Genomic DNA, 17940 nt, shown 5'->3' on the forward strand with positions numbered 1-17940 from the left:
CCTGGTTGAACTAACTATATCATATCATTGTCCAGACTATTATATAAAATGTTCCTGATGAACGTATTCCTCTTCATTTTCCCTCCCTCCATCTTGACTGTTTTAGTCATTTTTATAGTGCTACTGATCTGAATTGCTGCATTGTTGGGAAAGAGAAAGAAAGGCATTTCACTGTACTTGTGCAAGTGACAATAAGAACTTGAAACTTGATCTCTTCTCTCCCTCTCTCCTTCCCTCGTGTCTCTCTCCAGCCATCAGCTTCCTGATCGAGACAGGCACCATCCTCCACTTCCCAGACACCAGTCACGGCCTGTGTACCCTCTACTTCCTCTGTCCCGTGTGGCTGTCGGACTGTCTGGAGCGGATCATCCACCTGAAGAGCTCCCGATCGGTGGCCTGGAACGGGGTGATCCGAGCGGAGGATCTGCGTATGCTCCTGGTGGGAACGGGCTTCACCCAGCAGACGGAGGAGCAGTACTTCCAGTTTCTGGCCAAGTTTGAGATTGCTCTGCCTGTGGCCAGCGATAGGTAGGGACAGGCCGTTCTCTGAGCTGGGCCCTGGGCCATGTTCAGCAGAGCATAACATTGTGGACCGTTCAGATGGAACTGTGTTATGTAGAACAAGCCTGCCTCTGATTTGTAGAATAAGGAATCAAGTCAGCTCTGTTCATGACATTTCTATCTGCATCATTCCACTACGTTTGCTTACAGAACTTGGAGACTGATTCTCAGATATGATGTGCACTATCGTGCTGACCCGAACTGAACTGTTCAGGCTCAATGCACAATTCACAATGCACTTTGTAGCACGGCTTATCTCTCTGAAAGCAAACAGAACTGACCCTATAACATATCTCATATATCTGCCCCACCTCGTTCCCCTTATGGACATCCAAAACATTGTAACCCTACCTCTGTCCTGCTCCTCCTACACCGTTACCTCCTCCCCCACCTCCTGTCTCCTAAACCTGCTATGGACATTCATGGTCTCCTTATATTCCTCCTGTACATTTAACTCTACCTTTTGTCCTCCTCTACAGTTACCTCCTCCCCCACCTCCTTCCTCCTAAACCTGCTATGGACATTCATGGTCTCCTTATATTCCTCCTGTACATTTAACTCTACCTTTTGTCCTCCTCTACAGTTACCTCCTCCCCCACCTCCTGTCTCCTAAACCTGCTATGGACATTCATGGTCTCCTTATATTCCTCCTGTACATTTAACTCTACCTTTTGTCCTCCTCTACAGTTACCTCCTCCCCCACCTCCTGTCTCCTAAACCTGCTATGGACATTCATGGTCTCCTTATATTCCTCCTGTACATTTAACTCTAGCTTTTGTCCTCCTCTACAGTTACCTCCTCCCCCACCTCCTGTCTCCTAAACCTGCTATGGACATTCATGGTCTCCTTATATTCCTCCTGTACATTTAACTCTACCTTTTGTCCTCCTCTACAGTTACCTCCTCCCCCACCTCCTTCCTCCTAAACCTGCTATGGACATTCATGGTCTCCTTATATTCCTCCTGTACATTTAACTCTACCTTTTGTCCTCCTCTACAGTTACCTCCTCCCCCACCTCCTGTCTCCTAAACCTGCTATGGACATTCATGGTCTCCTTATATTCCTCCTGTACATTTAACTCTACCTTTTGTCCTCCTCTACAGTTACCTCCTCCCCCACCTCCCCCACCTCCTGTCTCCTAAACCTGCTATGGACATTCATGGTCTCCTTATATTCCTCCTGTACATTTAACTCTACCTTTTGTCCTCCTCTACAGTTACCTCCTCCCCCACCTCCTTCCTCCTAAGCCTGCTATGGACATTCATGGTCTCCTTATATTCCTCCTGTACATTTAACTCTACCTTTTGTCCTCCTCTACAGTTACCTCCTCCCCCACCTCCTTCCTCCTAAACCTGCTATGGACATTCATGGTCTCCTTATATTCCTCCTGTACATTTAACTCTACCTTTTGTCCTCCTCTACAGTTACCTCCTCCCCCACCTCCTTCCTCCTAAACCTGCTATGGACATTCATGGTCTCCTTATATTCCTCCTGTACATTTAACTCTACCTTTTGTCCTCCTCCTACACCGTTACCTCCTCCCCCACCTCCTGTCTCCTAAACCTGCTATGGACATTCATGGTCTCCTTATATTCCTCCTGTACATTTAACTCTACCTTTTGTCTTCCTCTACAGTTACCTCCTCCCCCACCTCCTTCCTCCTAAACCTGCTATGGACATTCATGGTCTCCTTATATTCCTCCTGTACATTTAACTCTACCTTTTGTCCTCCTCTACAGTTACCTCCTCCCCCACCTCCTGTCTCCTAAACCTGCTATGGACATTCATGGTCTCCTTATAATCCTCCTGTACATTTAACTCTACCTTTTGTCCTCCTCTACAGTTACCTCCTCCCCCACCTCCTGTCTCCTAAACCTGCTATGGACATTCATGGTTTCCTTATATTCCTCTACATTTAACTCTACCTTTTGTCCTCCTCTACAGTTACCTCCTCCCCCACCTCCTGTCTCCTAAACCTGCTATGGACATTCATGGTCTCCTTATATTCCTCCTGTACATTTAACTCTACCTTTTGTCCTCCTCTACAGTTACCTCCTCCCCCACCTCCTTCCTCCTAAACCTGCTATGGACATTCATGGTCTCCTTATATTCCTCCTGTACATTTAACTCTACCTTTTGTCCTCCTCTACAGTTGTCCTCCTCCCCCACCTCCTTCCTCCTAAACCTGCTATGGACATTCATGGTCTCCTTATATTCCTCTACATTTAACTCTACCTTTTGTCCTCCTCCTACACCGTTACCTCCTCCCCCACCTCCTGTCTCCTAAACCTGCTATGGACATTCATGGTCTCCTTATATTCCTCCTGTACATTTAACTCTACCTTTTGTCCTCCTCTACAGTTACCTCCTCCCCCACCTCCTGTCTCCTAAACCTGCTATGGACATTCATGGTCTCCTTATATTCCTCTACATTTAACTCTACCTTTTGTCTTCCTCTACAGTTACCTCCTCCCCCACCTCCTTCCTCCTAAACCTGCTATGGACATTCATGGTCTCCTTATATTCCTCTACATTTAACTCTACCTTTTGTCCTCCTCTACAGTTACCTCCTCCCCCACCTCCTTCCTCCTAAACCTGCTATGGACATTCATGGTCTCCTTATATTCCTCCTGTACATTTAACTCTACCTTTTGTCCTCCTCTACAGTTACCTCCTCCCCCACCTCCTGTCTCCTAAACCTGCTATGGACATTCATGGTCTCCTTATATTCCTCCTGTACATTTAACTCTACCTTTTGTCCTCCTCTACAGTTACCTCCTCCCCCACCTCCTGTCTCCTAAACCTGCTATGGACATTCATGGTCTCCTTATATTCCTCCTGTACATTTAACTCTACCTTTTGTCCTCCTCCTACACCGTTACCTCCTCCCCCACCTCCTTCCTCCTAAACCTGCTATGGACATTCATGGTCTCCTTATATTCCTCCTGTACATTTAACTCTACCTTTTGTCCTCCTCCTACACCGTTACCTCCTCCCCCACCTCCTTCCTCCTAAACCTGCTATGGACATTCATGGTCTCCTTATATTCCTCCTGTACATTTAACTCTACCTTTTGTCCTCCTCTACAGTTACCTCCTCCCCCACCTCCTTCCTCCTAAGCCTGCTATGGACATTCATGGTCTCCTTATATTCCTCCTGTACATTTAACTCTACCTTTTGTCCTCCTCCTACACCGTTACCTCCTCCCCCACCTCCTTCCTCCTAAACCTGCTATGGACATTCATGGTCTCCTTATATTCCTCCTGTACATTTAACTCTACCTTTTGTCCTCCTCTACAGTTACCTCCTCCCCCACCTCCTGTCTCCTAAACCTGCTATGGACATTCATGGTCTCCTTATATTCCTCCTGTACATTTAACTCTACCTTTTGTCCTCCTCTACAGTTACCTCCTCCCCCACCTCCTTCCTCCTAAACCTGCTATGGACATTCATGGTCTCCTTATATTCCTCCTGTACATTTAACTCTACCTTTTGTCCTCCTCTACAGTTACCTCCTCCCCCACCTCCTGTCTCCTAAACCTGCTATGGACATTCATGGTCTCCTTATATTCCTCCTGTACATTTAACTCTACCTTTTGTCCCTCCTCTACAGTTACCTCCTCCCCCACCTCCTTCCTCCTAAGCCTGCTATGGACATCCACGGCTTCCGTCAAGAGACCGCCAACTCCATCCAGCGCCTCTTCAAGATGAGCTTCGTGCCGGCGGGATTCTGGGAACGCTTCATCGCCCGCATGCTCATCAGCCTCAACGAGATGGACCTCCAGGTAACAGGGTTTCACACCCACTCCTGCATGGGCAGTTTAACAGGGTTTCCCGGTGACACCCGCAGGGGCATTGAAAAGACTGTATAGAAGAGTGTAGAACTCAGTCCATTACTTTTGAAAAGATGTGCTACCTGGATTATGCTAGTTGATATTTATGTTACTGTCTGATGCCAGTTATGTAAATAAATGGAGGATATTCACAAGACTGAGTATATAGCATATGTATTTATACTCTTCAGTAAAACGTTTTTCTAACCTATACTATATTCAATAGGTTTTGTAACATTATGGTGGGGGCAGGCAAAAGACACAATGCAAGACAACTGTATCTGTTGTGCTCACAGGCTTGTACCTATTCTTAAAATGATTCCTTTCTGTGTCGTCCTCGTCCTTTGAGCCTAAGAGTAATGCTAAGGGTTCTCTGTGTCGTCCTCGTCCTTTGAGCCTAAGAGTAATGCTAAGGGTTCTCTGTCCTTTGAGCCTAAGAGGAATGCTAAGAGTTCTCTCTGTGTCGTCCTCGTCCTTTGAGCCTAAGAGTAATGCTAAGAGTTCTCTCTGTGTCGTCCTCGTCCTTTGAGCCTAAGAGTAATGCTAAGGGTTCTCTGTGTCGTCCTCGTCCTTTGAGCCTAAGAGGAATGCAAAGGGTTCTCTGTCCTTTGAGCCTAAGAGGAATGCTAAGAGTTCTCTCTGTGTCGTCCTCGTCCTTTGAGCCTAAGAGTAATGCTAAGAGTTCTCTCTGTGTCGTCCTCGTCCTTTGAGCCTAAGAGTAATGCTAAGAGTTCTCTCTGTGTCATCCTAGTCCTTTGAGCCTAAGAGTAATGCTAAGAGTTCTCTCTGTGTCGTCCTCGTCCTTTGAGCCTAAGAGTAATGCTAAGAGTTCTCTCTGTGTCGTCCTCGTCCTTTGAGCCTAAGAGGAATGCTAAGAGTTCTCTCTGTGTCGTCCTAGTCCTTTGAGCCTAAGAGGAATGCTAAGAGTGAGCGGAGGAGGACCACGGTGATCTACAGTTTTGCGGGAACAGGTAGCCAACAGAGGCACCGCTGTAGCACCTTCAGAGTCCGCCGCAGTCAGACCATCTACTGGAGAGAGGGACTACTGGTCACCTTTGATGGAGGGTATCTAAGGTGAGGGACTAAGGGTACACTGTGGTAACTTACTTGAAATGCATGTGTGTGACTCGAATGTTCAAGCAAATCTCCCATTGACACCAATGCATAATGTTTGAGTTAGGATTTGTCTAACCTCGTCCACAGGCTATTGTGCACGGTGCATATAAGCCTGGGATTTCAACAATTCAAAGTTGGCCTTAGTGGGAGTGACCATAGAATTCTATGGCAGTGACCTACTGAGTCAAGTATTTGTCATCATATAATTTTAACGAGTCACACCACTGCGAGCCGTGGGGAGGGTTAGGGGGAAGGTGTTGTGGGAGATGATTGGTTGATAAATTAAGCCGATTTAAGCCAATACCTATGCGCCGGGAGTTTCTCCCGGTCTTTCTGTATTGGCTAATGAAGGCCAAGTTTGACGCGTTAGTCTTCGCTCATTTGGGCGAAAGTGTCTGGGAACGAGATTAGGATTTGGCCCACTGTTAAGTAAATAAATACTGTATTCTTTACTGTATAGCACCTTTTCACAAACACGTGCTCTGTACAACAAGCTGTAGATTTCTCATCCGGCAGGAAGCGTGCCAAACCACAGCCTTTCTCCACCCCAGACCCGGCTAAACGAGCAGGCCTAATTAATCAAACCCAGAGCTGGCTCAGCATTGCATACAGGGCTAATTAGCCAAGCCAGGCACTTAATGATGAGTCTTTAAAAAATGCCTTCAGTACCTTCAGCAGCGCCATCAGGTTCTTCAGAGGGACACTTTCAAGTAACCTTTATAGAACAAAGAACCTTAGGAGAACAAATAACCTTTAGGGAACAAATAACCTTTATAGAACAAATAACTTTTATAGAACAAAGCACCTTTAGAGACTCAAGCACCTTTAGAGAACCAAGCACCTTTAGAGAACCAAGCACCTTTAGAGAACCAAGCACCTTTAGAGACTCAAGCACCTTTAGAGAACCAAGCACCTTTAGAGAACCAAGCACCTTTAGAGAACCAAGCACCTTTAGAGAACCAAGCACCTTTAGAGAACACATCTGGGAATATGAAGAGAGTGTGGGGATTCTCAACTCCTTTCTTCTACGTTGCATTTTTTTGTGTTAACATTTGTATTATTATGTTATCAACTTAATTGTTTACATTGTCGCATTTTGAGGTCACTAAGGACCTGTTTCCTGGGCACGGATTAAAGGGGAAGTTCAGTAGCTTACAACTTTATGTCAGAAATATCTTCACCCTGAAAGTAGTTTTGAAGCCAGGATGTAATCAATGGTCCGGCTTAAACCACCACCACAAATTTCAGCTAACTTTAGCTGGCCCATAGAATACTTTCCGAGTAGTCATCAAGTAGTAAAATCCTGAACTTCCCCTTTAAGCCAACTACTAGTCATTGACTAAAAAGCATAATGGAGAATCTCCAAGTGATTTTTTTTGTCCAGGAATAGGCTTGTCTGGGTCTGAGAAACCAGCCCTACAGGAAGTCTGTTACAGTTGCACAGGATTTCATTTGAAGATCAACTTGAGGTCATCTGCAAACCTCAAGCCCTCTGTTAAATTGAAAAGCAGACTGGGGGCGACATTTTCGTAGCGTAAAAGCATTGTGTAAAGTGCAAATATGACCATAAACCTAATTATAATCCCTTGGCAGTGTGGAATCGACTGATGTCAACTGGAAGAGGAAGAAAAGCGGGGGCATCAAGATCATTTGCCAATCAGAGACCAGGGATTTTTCAGCCATGGCCTTCATTACGGACCATGTCAATTCCCTCATCGAACAGTGGTTCCCTGGTGAGGTTTCTCTCTCTTTCAATTCGAAGGGCTTTATTGGCATGGGGAACATATGTTTACATTGCCAAAGCAAGTGAAATGGATAATAAATTAAAACATTTAAAAACAATAACAAATTAACAGTAAACGTTATACATAAAAGTTTCAAAGGAATAGAGACCGTTGTCTCTGTCTCTCTGTCTCTCTGCTTCCCCTAACTCAGCATGACAGTCAAAGTCAGTCATTTCCTGCTGCTCAATCGTCATGTTAATTAAAATAGCAGATTGTGTCTTTTTAATGCAGCTTTAACACAGTGGAGTGTTGATGATTCAGTCATTAGTCCACATTAAACTCCTGATGCTGCTTCTAGATTACCTGTCAAATCACAGCACTTAGCAGACTGGTCAGCATGGTGGGTGTGTTGTGATCTGTGTGTGTGCATTCATATTTATGTTTTGGATCCCCGCTCAGCTGGGGCCACTCGTATGAAAATGTGTGCATGACTGTAAATCACTTTGGATAAAAACGTTTGCTAAATGGGATATTTCATGATATATTATTTGTGTTTCTGTAGTGTAGGTGCTGGATGACTGAGTAATTAACGTTGATTGGGGATTTGTTTACACTCGCATGCATGAGTCATTCAGCATGTCTATATTTACATGGGCACAGGGCCCAACTGGGGATTCAAACGTGTTAGATTAATGGAAATGGTATTCACACACGGAAAGTTTTCTCAAGTTAATTAGGATTCAGTCTATGTTGGTGTGCGCCTGTCTCTGTGCGCCTGTCTCTCTGCGCCCCTGACTCTCTGCGCCCCTGACTCTCTGCGCCCCTGACTCTCTGCGCCCCTGACTCTCTGCGCCCCTGACTCTCTGCGCCCCTGACTCTCTGCGCCCCTGACTCTCTGCGCCTGTCTCTCTCTGCGCCTGTCTCTGTGTGCGCCTGTCTCTGTGCGCCTGTCTGTGTGCGCCTGTCTCTCTGCGCCTGTCTCTGTGCGCCTGTCTCTCTGCGCCCCTGACTCTCTGCGCCCCTGACTCTCTGCGCCCCTGACTCTCTGCGCCCCTGACTCTCTGCGCCCCTGACTCTCTGCGCCCCTGACTCTCTGCGCCCCTGACTCTCTGCGCCTGTCTCTCTCTGCGCCTGTCTCTGTGTGCGCCTGTCTCTGTGCGCCTGTCTCTGCGCCCCTGACTCTCTGCGCCCCTGACTCTCTGCGCCCCTGACTCTCTGCGCCCCTGACTCTCTGCGCCCCTGACTCTCTGCGCCTGTCTCTCTCTGCGCCTGTCTCTGTGTGCGCCTGTCTCTGTGCGCCTGTCTGTGTGCGCCTGTCTCTCTGCGCCTGTCTCTGTGTGCGCCTGTCTCTCTGCGCGCCTGTCTCTCTGCGCCTGTCTCTGTGTGCACAGTGCACTCCTTTGTATCCTCTTTCTTTTTATAAAATAAGATCATCAATCATTTGCCATAAAGGGGAAGTTTGATTGCACCAATACATACACCATCAGTAAATACACAGTAAATACACAGTAAATACACAGTACTTACACAAAAAGCAACACCTCTTCAATGACTTCAACTTCATGTTGAATGCTGGACTCAGTCAGGATCTTTGTGTCACGTGTGCTCCCTCTCCGGCCTCTAGGTCACCAGGCTGCTCGTTAGGGCGCACACCTGTCACCAGTGTTACTTGCATAATGACACTCACCTGGACTCCATCACCTCCTTGATTACCTGCCCTTTATATGTCACTCCCTTTGGTTTCTTTCCCAGTCGTCATTGTTCCTGTTTCATGTCGGTGCGCTGTTTGTGTTTCTTGTTTTGTTCATTTATTAATGAAATGTATTCACTCCCTGAACTTGCTTCCCGCCTCTCAGCGTACATCGTTACCTCACGCTGCACCTCCCCCACTGTATTACCTCACGCTGCACCTCCCCCACTGTATTACCTCACGCTGCACATCCCCCACTGTATTACCTCACGCTGCACCTCCCCCACTGTATTACCTCACGCTGCACCTCCCCCACTGTATTACCTCATGCTGCACCTCCCCCTACTGTATTACCTCACGCTGCACCTCCCCCACTGTATTACCTCACGCTGCACCTCCCCCTACTGTATTACCTCACGCTGCACCTCCCCCACTGTATTACCTCACGCTGCACCTCCCCCACTGTATTACCTCACGCTGCACCTCCCCCTACTGTATTACCTCACGCTGCATCTCCCCCACTGTATTACCTCACGCTGCACCTCCCCATACTGTATTACCTCACGCTGCACCTCCCCCTACTGTATTACCTCACGCTGCACCTCCCCCTACTGTATTACCTCACGCTGCATCTCCCCCACTGTATTACCTCACGCTGCACCTCCCCCACTGTATTACCTCACGCTGCACCTCCCCCTACTGTATTACCTCACGCTGCATCTCCCCCACTGTATTACCTCACGCTGCACCTCCCCATACTGTATTACCTCACGCTGCACCTCCCCCTACTGTATTACCTCACGCTGCACCTCCCCATACTGTATTCCCTCACGCTGCATCTCCCCCACTGTATTACCTCACGCTGCACCTCCCCCTACTGTATTACCTCACGCTGGGTAGCTAGCTGTTCTTTGTGGCTATCTACAAAGCTACTTAACAGTAGTAGGTAGCCCTATTGACTTACTATGGGCTTGCCATCCATCCACAGTGGTTAGTGTAGGCCAAAATGAACACACAATGTATTTATTAATGTATCAAGATTAAATATTGTAGTCAGGTGACCTATGAGATGTGAGTGTGCAACATTTCATTCTGAAGTCTGAGTTTATTTTCTCTCACTTCAGCTCAAATAATGGGCGCAATTGATTCCAATACATTTTGCATACTTTTTTAAACGTGGTTTCATCATATTCCTGTGCATACTTTCCATTGAATATTGTATCGATGCATGCTTAAAAATATGTACAAACAGAGTAGGCTTTCGAGAAGTGTCCTCCGTGCTCCGTTTGGTATACTTTGATTTGGACTCATACTCCATCTTGCGTGCTCGGAGCACGGTAGCATGCATTTTGAGAATGCATGTTCCTGTTAAAAAGTCTCATAGCAGAAGGTAAGAAGGATCCATGGAAACATTCCATTTTAAGGTAGAGATTATCAGAGAGAACATGACACAGGGAGACTGATGAGAATCAGTTAAGACAGCAAGGAAAGTAGTGGAGTCAGGGCTTTGACGTTTGACCTCTAGGGACGTTTGTAGTCCGGAGTGGGCTGCACTACCGCCAGACCAGACACCACCAGACCATTTCTGTATCTCAGTGTTATCTGTCCTCCTGTAGGCCTGACAGCCAGACTCCACCAGACCATGTGACTTTCTGTATCTCTCTGTGTCATCTGTCCTCCTTTAGCCTTGACAGCCAGTGAGAGTGATGGGACCCGATTGATTGAGCAGTACGCCCCCTGTCCCCAGTGTTCCTCCATGAGCAGACAGAACCAGGGGCCTGGGGATCTGGGGGAACCCCCAACCAGGGGGACTGCAGCTGGGAGAAGAGGAGGAGAAGGTAGGGTGGGCCAATATACAGTCAACTTCTGATGGAATAGATAGGGGCTATTGCAAAAGTTTAAATTAAACACCATCAATGCGGACATTAAGCACTAAAACAATGATTTGCTTTAGTGAAAGCATACCCTTATAATGTGTTATTACTTGTTATAAGCATGCATGATAAATGACCAGAAGATGGCGCCGACAGAGGGCTGCCTCGCTTCTAGTCCTTAGGATACTTTTCAGTTTTTTTTTTTTTTTATGGATTATTTCTTACATTGTTAGCCTGGAAAATCGTAAGTGTTATTACATACAGCCGAGAAGAACTATTGGATATCAGAGCGACGTCAACTTACCAGCACTACGACCAGGAATACGACTTTCCCAAAGTGGAACCTTTGTCCGAACCACCCAGGGCATTTGAGCTGATTCCAGAGGCCAACCCAAAACAACGCCGCCGAAGAAGAGGTAGGCGGAGCAATCTTCACGTCAGACTTCAGACGCCCGCACACCACCCACCGCTTCCGAGTATATTACTCGCTAATGTCCAGTCTCTAGATAACAAGGTATACGAAATTAGGGCAAGGGTTGCTTTCCAGAGAGACATCAGGGATTGTAACATTCTCTTGTTTCACGGAAACATGGCTGTCTCGGGATATGCTGTCGGAGTCAGTACAGCCACCTGGAATCTTTGTGCGTCGCGTCGACAGGAATAAACATCTCTCCGGGAAGAAGGGCAAGGGTGTATGTTTCATGATTAACAACTCATGGTGTAATTGTAACAACATACAGGAACTCAAGTCCTTTTGTTCACCTGACCTAGAATTCCTTACAATCAAATGCAGACCGTATTATCTCCCAAGAGAATTTACTGTCACAGCCGTATATATAACCCCTCAAGCCGATACCACGACAGCCCTCAAGGAACTTCACTGGACTTTATGCAAACTGGAAACCATATATCCTGAGGCTGCAGTTATTGTAGCTGGGGATTTTAACAAAGCAAATTTGAGAACTACCTAAATTCTACCAACATATTGACTGTAGCACTAGCGCTGGAAAAACACTGGATCACTGCTACTCTAACTTCCGCAATGCATACAAGGCCCTCCCCCACCATCCCCCGCCCTCCTTTCGACAAATTTGACCACGACTCCATTTTGCTCCTGCCGTCCTATAGTCAGAAACTCAAACAGGATGTACCCGCGCTAAGAACTATTCAACGCTGGTCTGACCAATCAGAATCCGCGGACTGGGATATGTTCCTGGTAGCCTCAGAGAATAATATCGACGTATACGCTGATTCGGTGAGTGAGGAGTGGTAGTGGCATACTGTGACTATTAATACCTACCCTAACCAGAAACTGTGGAGAGATGGCGGCACTCGCGCAAAACTGAAAGCGCGAACCACCGCATTTAACCATGGAAAGGTGACTAGGAATATGGTCAAATACAAAAAGTGTAGTTATTCCCTCCGCAAGGTAATCATTCAAGCGAAATGTCAGTAGGGAGACAAAGTGGAGTCGCAATTCAACGGCTCAGACATGAGACGTATGTGGCAGGGACTACAGACAATCAGACACGAGACGTATGTGGCAGGGAATACAGACAATCAGACATGAGACGTATGTGGCAGGGAATACAGACAATCAGACATGAGACGTATGTGGCAGGGAATACAGACAATCAGACATGAGACGTATGTGGCAGGGAATACAGACAATCAGACATGAGACGTATGTGGCAGGGAATACAGACAATCAGACATGAGACGTATGTGGCAGGGAATACAGACAATCAGACATGAGACGTATGTGGCAGGGAATACAGACAATCAGAGATGAGACGTATGTGGCAGGGAATACAGACAATCAGACATGAGACGTATGTGGCAGGGAATACAGACAATCACAGACTACAAAAGGAAAACCAGCCACGTTAAGGACACCGATGTCTTGCTTCCAGTAAAACTAAACACCACCTTTGCCCGCTTTGAGGATAATACAGTGCCACCGACGCGACCCGCTACCAAGGACTGTGGACTTTCCTTCTCCATGACCGACGTCAGACATTTAAATGTGTTAACCCTCGCAGGGCTGCCGGCCCAGACAGCATCCCTAGCTGCATACTCAGAGCATGCACAGACCAGCTGGCTGGTGTGTTTACAGACATATTCAATCTCTCCCTATCCCACATGCTTCAAGATGGCCACCATTGTTCCTGTACTCAGGAAGGCAAAGGTAACGGAAACTAAATGACTATCGCCCCATAGCACTCACTTCTGTCATCATGAAGTGCTTTGAGAGACTAGTCAAGGATCATATCATCTCCACCTTACCTGTCACCCTAGACCCACTTCAATAGGTCCACAGACGATACAATTGCCACCACACTGCCCTAACCCATCTGGACAAGAGGAATACCTATGTAAGAATGCTGTTCATTGACTATAGCTCAGCATTCAACACCATAGTACCCTCCAAGCTCATCATTAAGCTTGAAGCCCTGGGTCTCAACCCCGTCCTGTGCATTTGGGTCCTGGACTTCCTGACGGGCCGCACCCAGGTGGTGAAGGTAGGAAACAGCATCAACACTTTGCTGACCCTCAACACTGGGACAAGGGTGTGTGCTCAGCCCCCTCCAGTATTCCTTGTTCACCCATGACTGCCTGGCCTTGCACGCCTGCAGACGACACAACAGTAGTAGGCTTGATTACCAACAATGACGAGACGGCCTACAGGGACGAGGTGAGGGGTCTGGGAGTGTTGTGTCAGGAAAACAACCTTTCACTCAACGTCAACAAAACTAATGAGATGATCGTTGACTTCAGGAAACAGCAGAGGGAGCTCCCCCCTATCCACATCGACGGGACAGCAGTGGAGAAGGTGGAAAGTTTTAAGTTACTCGGCGTACACGTCACGGACAAACTGAAATGGTCCTCCCACACAGTGTGATGAAGGCGGCACATGGCAACTGCACCGCCCACAACCACAAGGCTCTCCAGAGGGAGGTGCGGTCTGCACAACGCATCCCCGGGGGCAAACTACCTGCCCTCCAGGACACCTACAGCACCCGATATCACAGGAAGGCCAAAAATATCATCAAGGACAACAATCACCCATTACTGCCTGTTCACCCTACTACCATCCAGAAGGCGAGGTCAGTACGGGGGCATCAAAGCTGGGACAGAGAGACTGAAAAACAGCTTCTATCTCAAGGCCATTAGACTGTTAAACAGCCATCACTACTTTAATTAATGGATCACTAGTCACTTTAATAATGCCACTTTAATGATGTTTACATATCTTACCATGCTCATCTCATATGTATACACTGTATTTGATACCTTCTATTGCATCTTGCCTATGCCACTCTGTCATTGCTCATCCATATTTTAAAATGTATATATTCTTATTCCATTCCTTTACTTAGATTTGTGTGTATAAGGTAGTTGTTGTGGAATCGTTAGATTACATGTTAGATATTGCTGCACTGTCATAACTAGAAGCACAAGCATTTCACTACACTCGCAATAACATCTGCTAACCCATGTGTATGTGACCAATAAAATGTGATTTAATTTGAAATCAACCTATAATATTGTTTTTGTAATGGGACTGCTGTTAAACAGAGTTTGCACTCTGAAGTCAACTTTATCTTTTGGTCTGATTATCCCACCGCTAGGCAGAGAAAAAGGCGGAGGAAGAGGAGGGCACTTTTTCAACATGGAGGACTGTGTGATCGCTGCCATGGGCCAGGAGTACATAGTGTGTCCCCAGCACACCAACCAGCCTGTGCCCCTTCAGGAGCTGGTCCCAGAGCTTTTCATGACCGACTTCCCCTCACGGTAACCTCTCACCTTTCCCCCTGACCCTTGACCTCTAAACCCTGACCTGTTGACCTATTAGCGCTGCGCGACTGTCCCCCCCTATATAGATGCTGTATCCCAATTCTCCTCCCTTCGCCTGAAGTGTGCACTTGCTCTACCCGTCATGGACATATAAGGATTGGTGTAACTATTGGCTATCAAATCCAATCGCACACTCAGCCAGACTCAGTGTAACTTCACAAGACAGTGAGCCTGAGGAAGGCACGGCACAGATGGGCTAATCTTCTTCACATAGGGGTGAATCATGTCTTTCACTTAAGTCACATTTTCTCTTAGTCATTCATTGACGTCAATGGGAGACTAGTTTAAATGTATTCTCAAGTTGAAGTTAGGATGCCTGACGATTTGTAGATCAGTCATTCTGTGCTGAGCTTGGCTAGAACCGATTCTCTCCAACATGCTATCAAACTTGCGCTCGCACACACACACACCCTCTGAACCACAAACCTCTTATCCCTAACCTTTGGCCCATCATCTGTCACTTTTGACCCTTCACCTGTCACCCACACTCAGGCTGAGCTTTTGGTTATAACTGGGATAGATGGCTCTATTTAGTCAATAGGGACAACAAAAGATTGCCCTTGCACTGGGAGAAAACATTTGTTTGGTTGATTGTTCATTTGTTTCACTCACTTAATGCTCACATTACTGACTAAAATGAAGCCAGGCCATTCTCACAGCACAAAAACACAGGATGTGTCCCAAATGGTACCCTATTCCCTATGTGGTGCTCTACCTCTGACCGGGGCCCATAGTGCTCTACCTCTGACCAGGGCCCATAGTGCTCCACCTCTGACCAGGGCCCATAGTGCTCTACCTCTGACCAGGGCCCATAGTGCTCTACCTCTGACCAGGGCCCATAGTGCTCTACCTCTGACCAGGGCCCATAGTGCTCTATCTCTGACCAGGGCCCATAGTGCCGTACTTCTGACCAGGGCCCATAGTGCTGTACCTCTGACCAGGGCCCATAGTGCACTACCTCTGACCAGGGCCCATAGTGCACTACCTCTGACCAGGGCCCATAGTGCTCTACCTCTGACCAGTAGTATTGTGTAGTACAGGGCCTTGTGGTTGTGGTGTCCTCCTGTAGTATTGTGTAGTACAGGGCCTTGTGGTTGTGGTGTCCTCCTGTAGTATTGTGTAGTACAGGGCCTTGTGGTTGTGGTGTCCTCCTGTAGTATTGTGTAGTACAGGGCCTTGTGGTTGTGGTGTCCTCCTGTAGTATTGTGTAGTACAGGGCCTTGCGGTTGTGGTGTCCTCCTGTAGTAATGTGTAGTACAGGGCCTTGTGGTTTCCTGCTGTGTTGATAGGAGTGTAGGAGTCTCCTTAGGCTCCTCACTGACAGGACTGTGACATGTACAGTATGGAACACACTGCAGACATAGATACGCTGTACACACACACTCGTATACAGAGGTACAGCAATCCTGCGCACGCTCACACACACACACACACACACACAGCTCTTCAAGGGTTTGGCTGCGTAATGAGTTTCAGTTGATTTCTCAACAGTGACCGCATCCGTTGATGTATTGTTTACCCTTAAGGCTAACCACACACACACACACACACACACACACACACACACACACACACACACACAGTGCTTGAGGGTTGATTATCTCTGTGAAATACTACAGGCCGCTGTCGTATTTACTGTTCATGGGGCAACAATCACTCCCAAATATTTCTGATATCAGGAAACACATTTTAGTGCTGCTCTAAGAATAGAGAGATATTGACTAAATAATCACTTCCTCAAACACTGGTGCCACGAGTTGACATCAGCTAACACCACAGCTATGTAGACACACACACAGGAACGTGCACGCAAACATGGACACAGAACATACACACACAGGAACGCGCTCAAATGCTCTGCTGTGTGACTCTGCTGAAATGCAATTTAAAACATGTTTGAGATTAAATTGACCCTGAATAATGTTTCCCCCAGCCTTACATTCACATATGGGCCCTAGCAGGAAGTCAGCTCCAGGATAGATGGTCAACTCTGAGCAGTTGTGTCCCAAATGGCACTCTCTTCCCTATGTAGTGCACTACTTTTGACTGGCTTCCTGCCCAAATGAGTGCATTAAATAGGGAAGGGGTAGCCATTTGAGACACAGATTTGTGTTCATGATATGAAGAGGAAGCTAATAAGGACTTAGGAATGTTGCTATGGCGACTATAGCTTCAGCCCTATAGCAGAATGCAATACATAGAATCCTTTGTTGGACGTGTATGTTGCAGGTAGAGTTGAGGTTGGGATCAGGGAGGTAGCTGTAGTAATGTATGGTGCAGGTAGAGTTGAGGTTGGAATCAGGGAGGTAGCTGTAGTAATGTATGGTGCAGGTAGAGTTGAGGTTGGGATAAGGGAGGTAGCTGTAGTAATGTATGGTGCAGGTAGAGTTGAGGTTGGGATCAGGGAGGTAGCTGTAATAATGTATGGTGCAGGTAGAGTTGAGGTTGGGATCAGGGAGGTAGCTGTAATAATGTATGGTGCAGGTAGAGTTGAGGTTGGGATAAGGGAGGTAGCTGTAGTAATGTATGGTGCAGGTAGAGTTGAGGTTGGGATCAGGGAGGTAGCTGTAATAATGTATGGTGCAGGTAGAGTTGAGGTTGGGATCAGGGAGGTAGCTGTAATAATGTATGGTGCAGGTAGAGTTGAGGTTGGGATAAGGGAGGTAGCTGTAGTAATGTATGGTGCAGGTAGAGTTGAGGTTGGAATCAGGGAGGTAGCTGTAGTAATGTATGGTGCAGGTAGAGTTGAGGTTGGGATAAGGGAGGTAGCTGTAGTAATGTATGGTGCAGGTAGAGTTGAGGTTGGGATCAGGGAGGTAGCTGTAGTAATGTATGGTGCAGGTAGAGTTGAGGTTGGGATCAGGGAGGTAGCTGTAGTAATGTATGGTGCAGGTAGAGTTGAGGTTGGGATCAGGGAGGTAGCTGTAGTAATGTATGGTGCAGGTAGAGTTGAGGTTGGGATCAGGGAGGTAGCTGTAATAATGTATGGTGCAGGTAGAGTTGAGGTTGGGATCAGGGAGGTAGCTGTAGTAATGTATGGTGCAGGTAGAGTTGAGGTTGGGATCAGGGAGGTAGCTGTAGTAATGTATGGTGCATGTGTTGACGTCCAGGAGGTAGAGTTGGGATCAGGGAGGTAGCTGTAGTAATGTATGGTGCAGGTAGAGTTGAGGTTGGGATCAGGGAGGTAGCTGTAGTAATGTATGGTGCAGGTAGAGTTGAGGTTGGGATCAGGGAGGTAGCTGTAGTAATGTATGGTGCAGGTAGAGTTGAGGTTGGGATCAGGG

The 17940-nt window shown here is 47.1% G+C and overlaps 1 protein-coding gene across 3 annotated transcripts in view; it reads left to right on the forward strand.

The window, feature by feature from the left end:
• The window catches only part of LOC110526993 (leucine-rich repeat kinase 1), a 142464-nt gene that overhangs the window by 67893 nt on the left and 56631 nt on the right, over positions 1 to 17940 (forward strand). For all 3 annotated transcript variants that reach the window (XM_090239182.1, XM_090239180.1, XM_090239181.1), the window contains 6 exons: positions 252 to 528; positions 4175 to 4346; positions 5293 to 5468; positions 7104 to 7243; positions 10610 to 10762; positions 14431 to 14593. In XM_090239182.1, coding sequence (XP_090095308.1) covers positions 252 to 528; positions 4175 to 4346; positions 5293 to 5468; positions 7104 to 7243; positions 10610 to 10762; positions 14431 to 14593 — 1081 coding nt within the window. The remainder of the gene's footprint in view (positions 1 to 251; positions 529 to 4174; positions 4347 to 5292; positions 5469 to 7103; positions 7244 to 10609; positions 10763 to 14430; positions 14594 to 17940) is intronic.

Source organism: Oncorhynchus mykiss, chromosome 6 (assembly GCF_057628025.1).
Source record: "Oncorhynchus mykiss isolate SJ-2025 chromosome 6, ASM5762802v1, whole genome shotgun sequence".
NCBI classification, from domain to species: domain Eukaryota; kingdom Metazoa; phylum Chordata; class Actinopteri; order Salmoniformes; family Salmonidae; genus Oncorhynchus; species Oncorhynchus mykiss.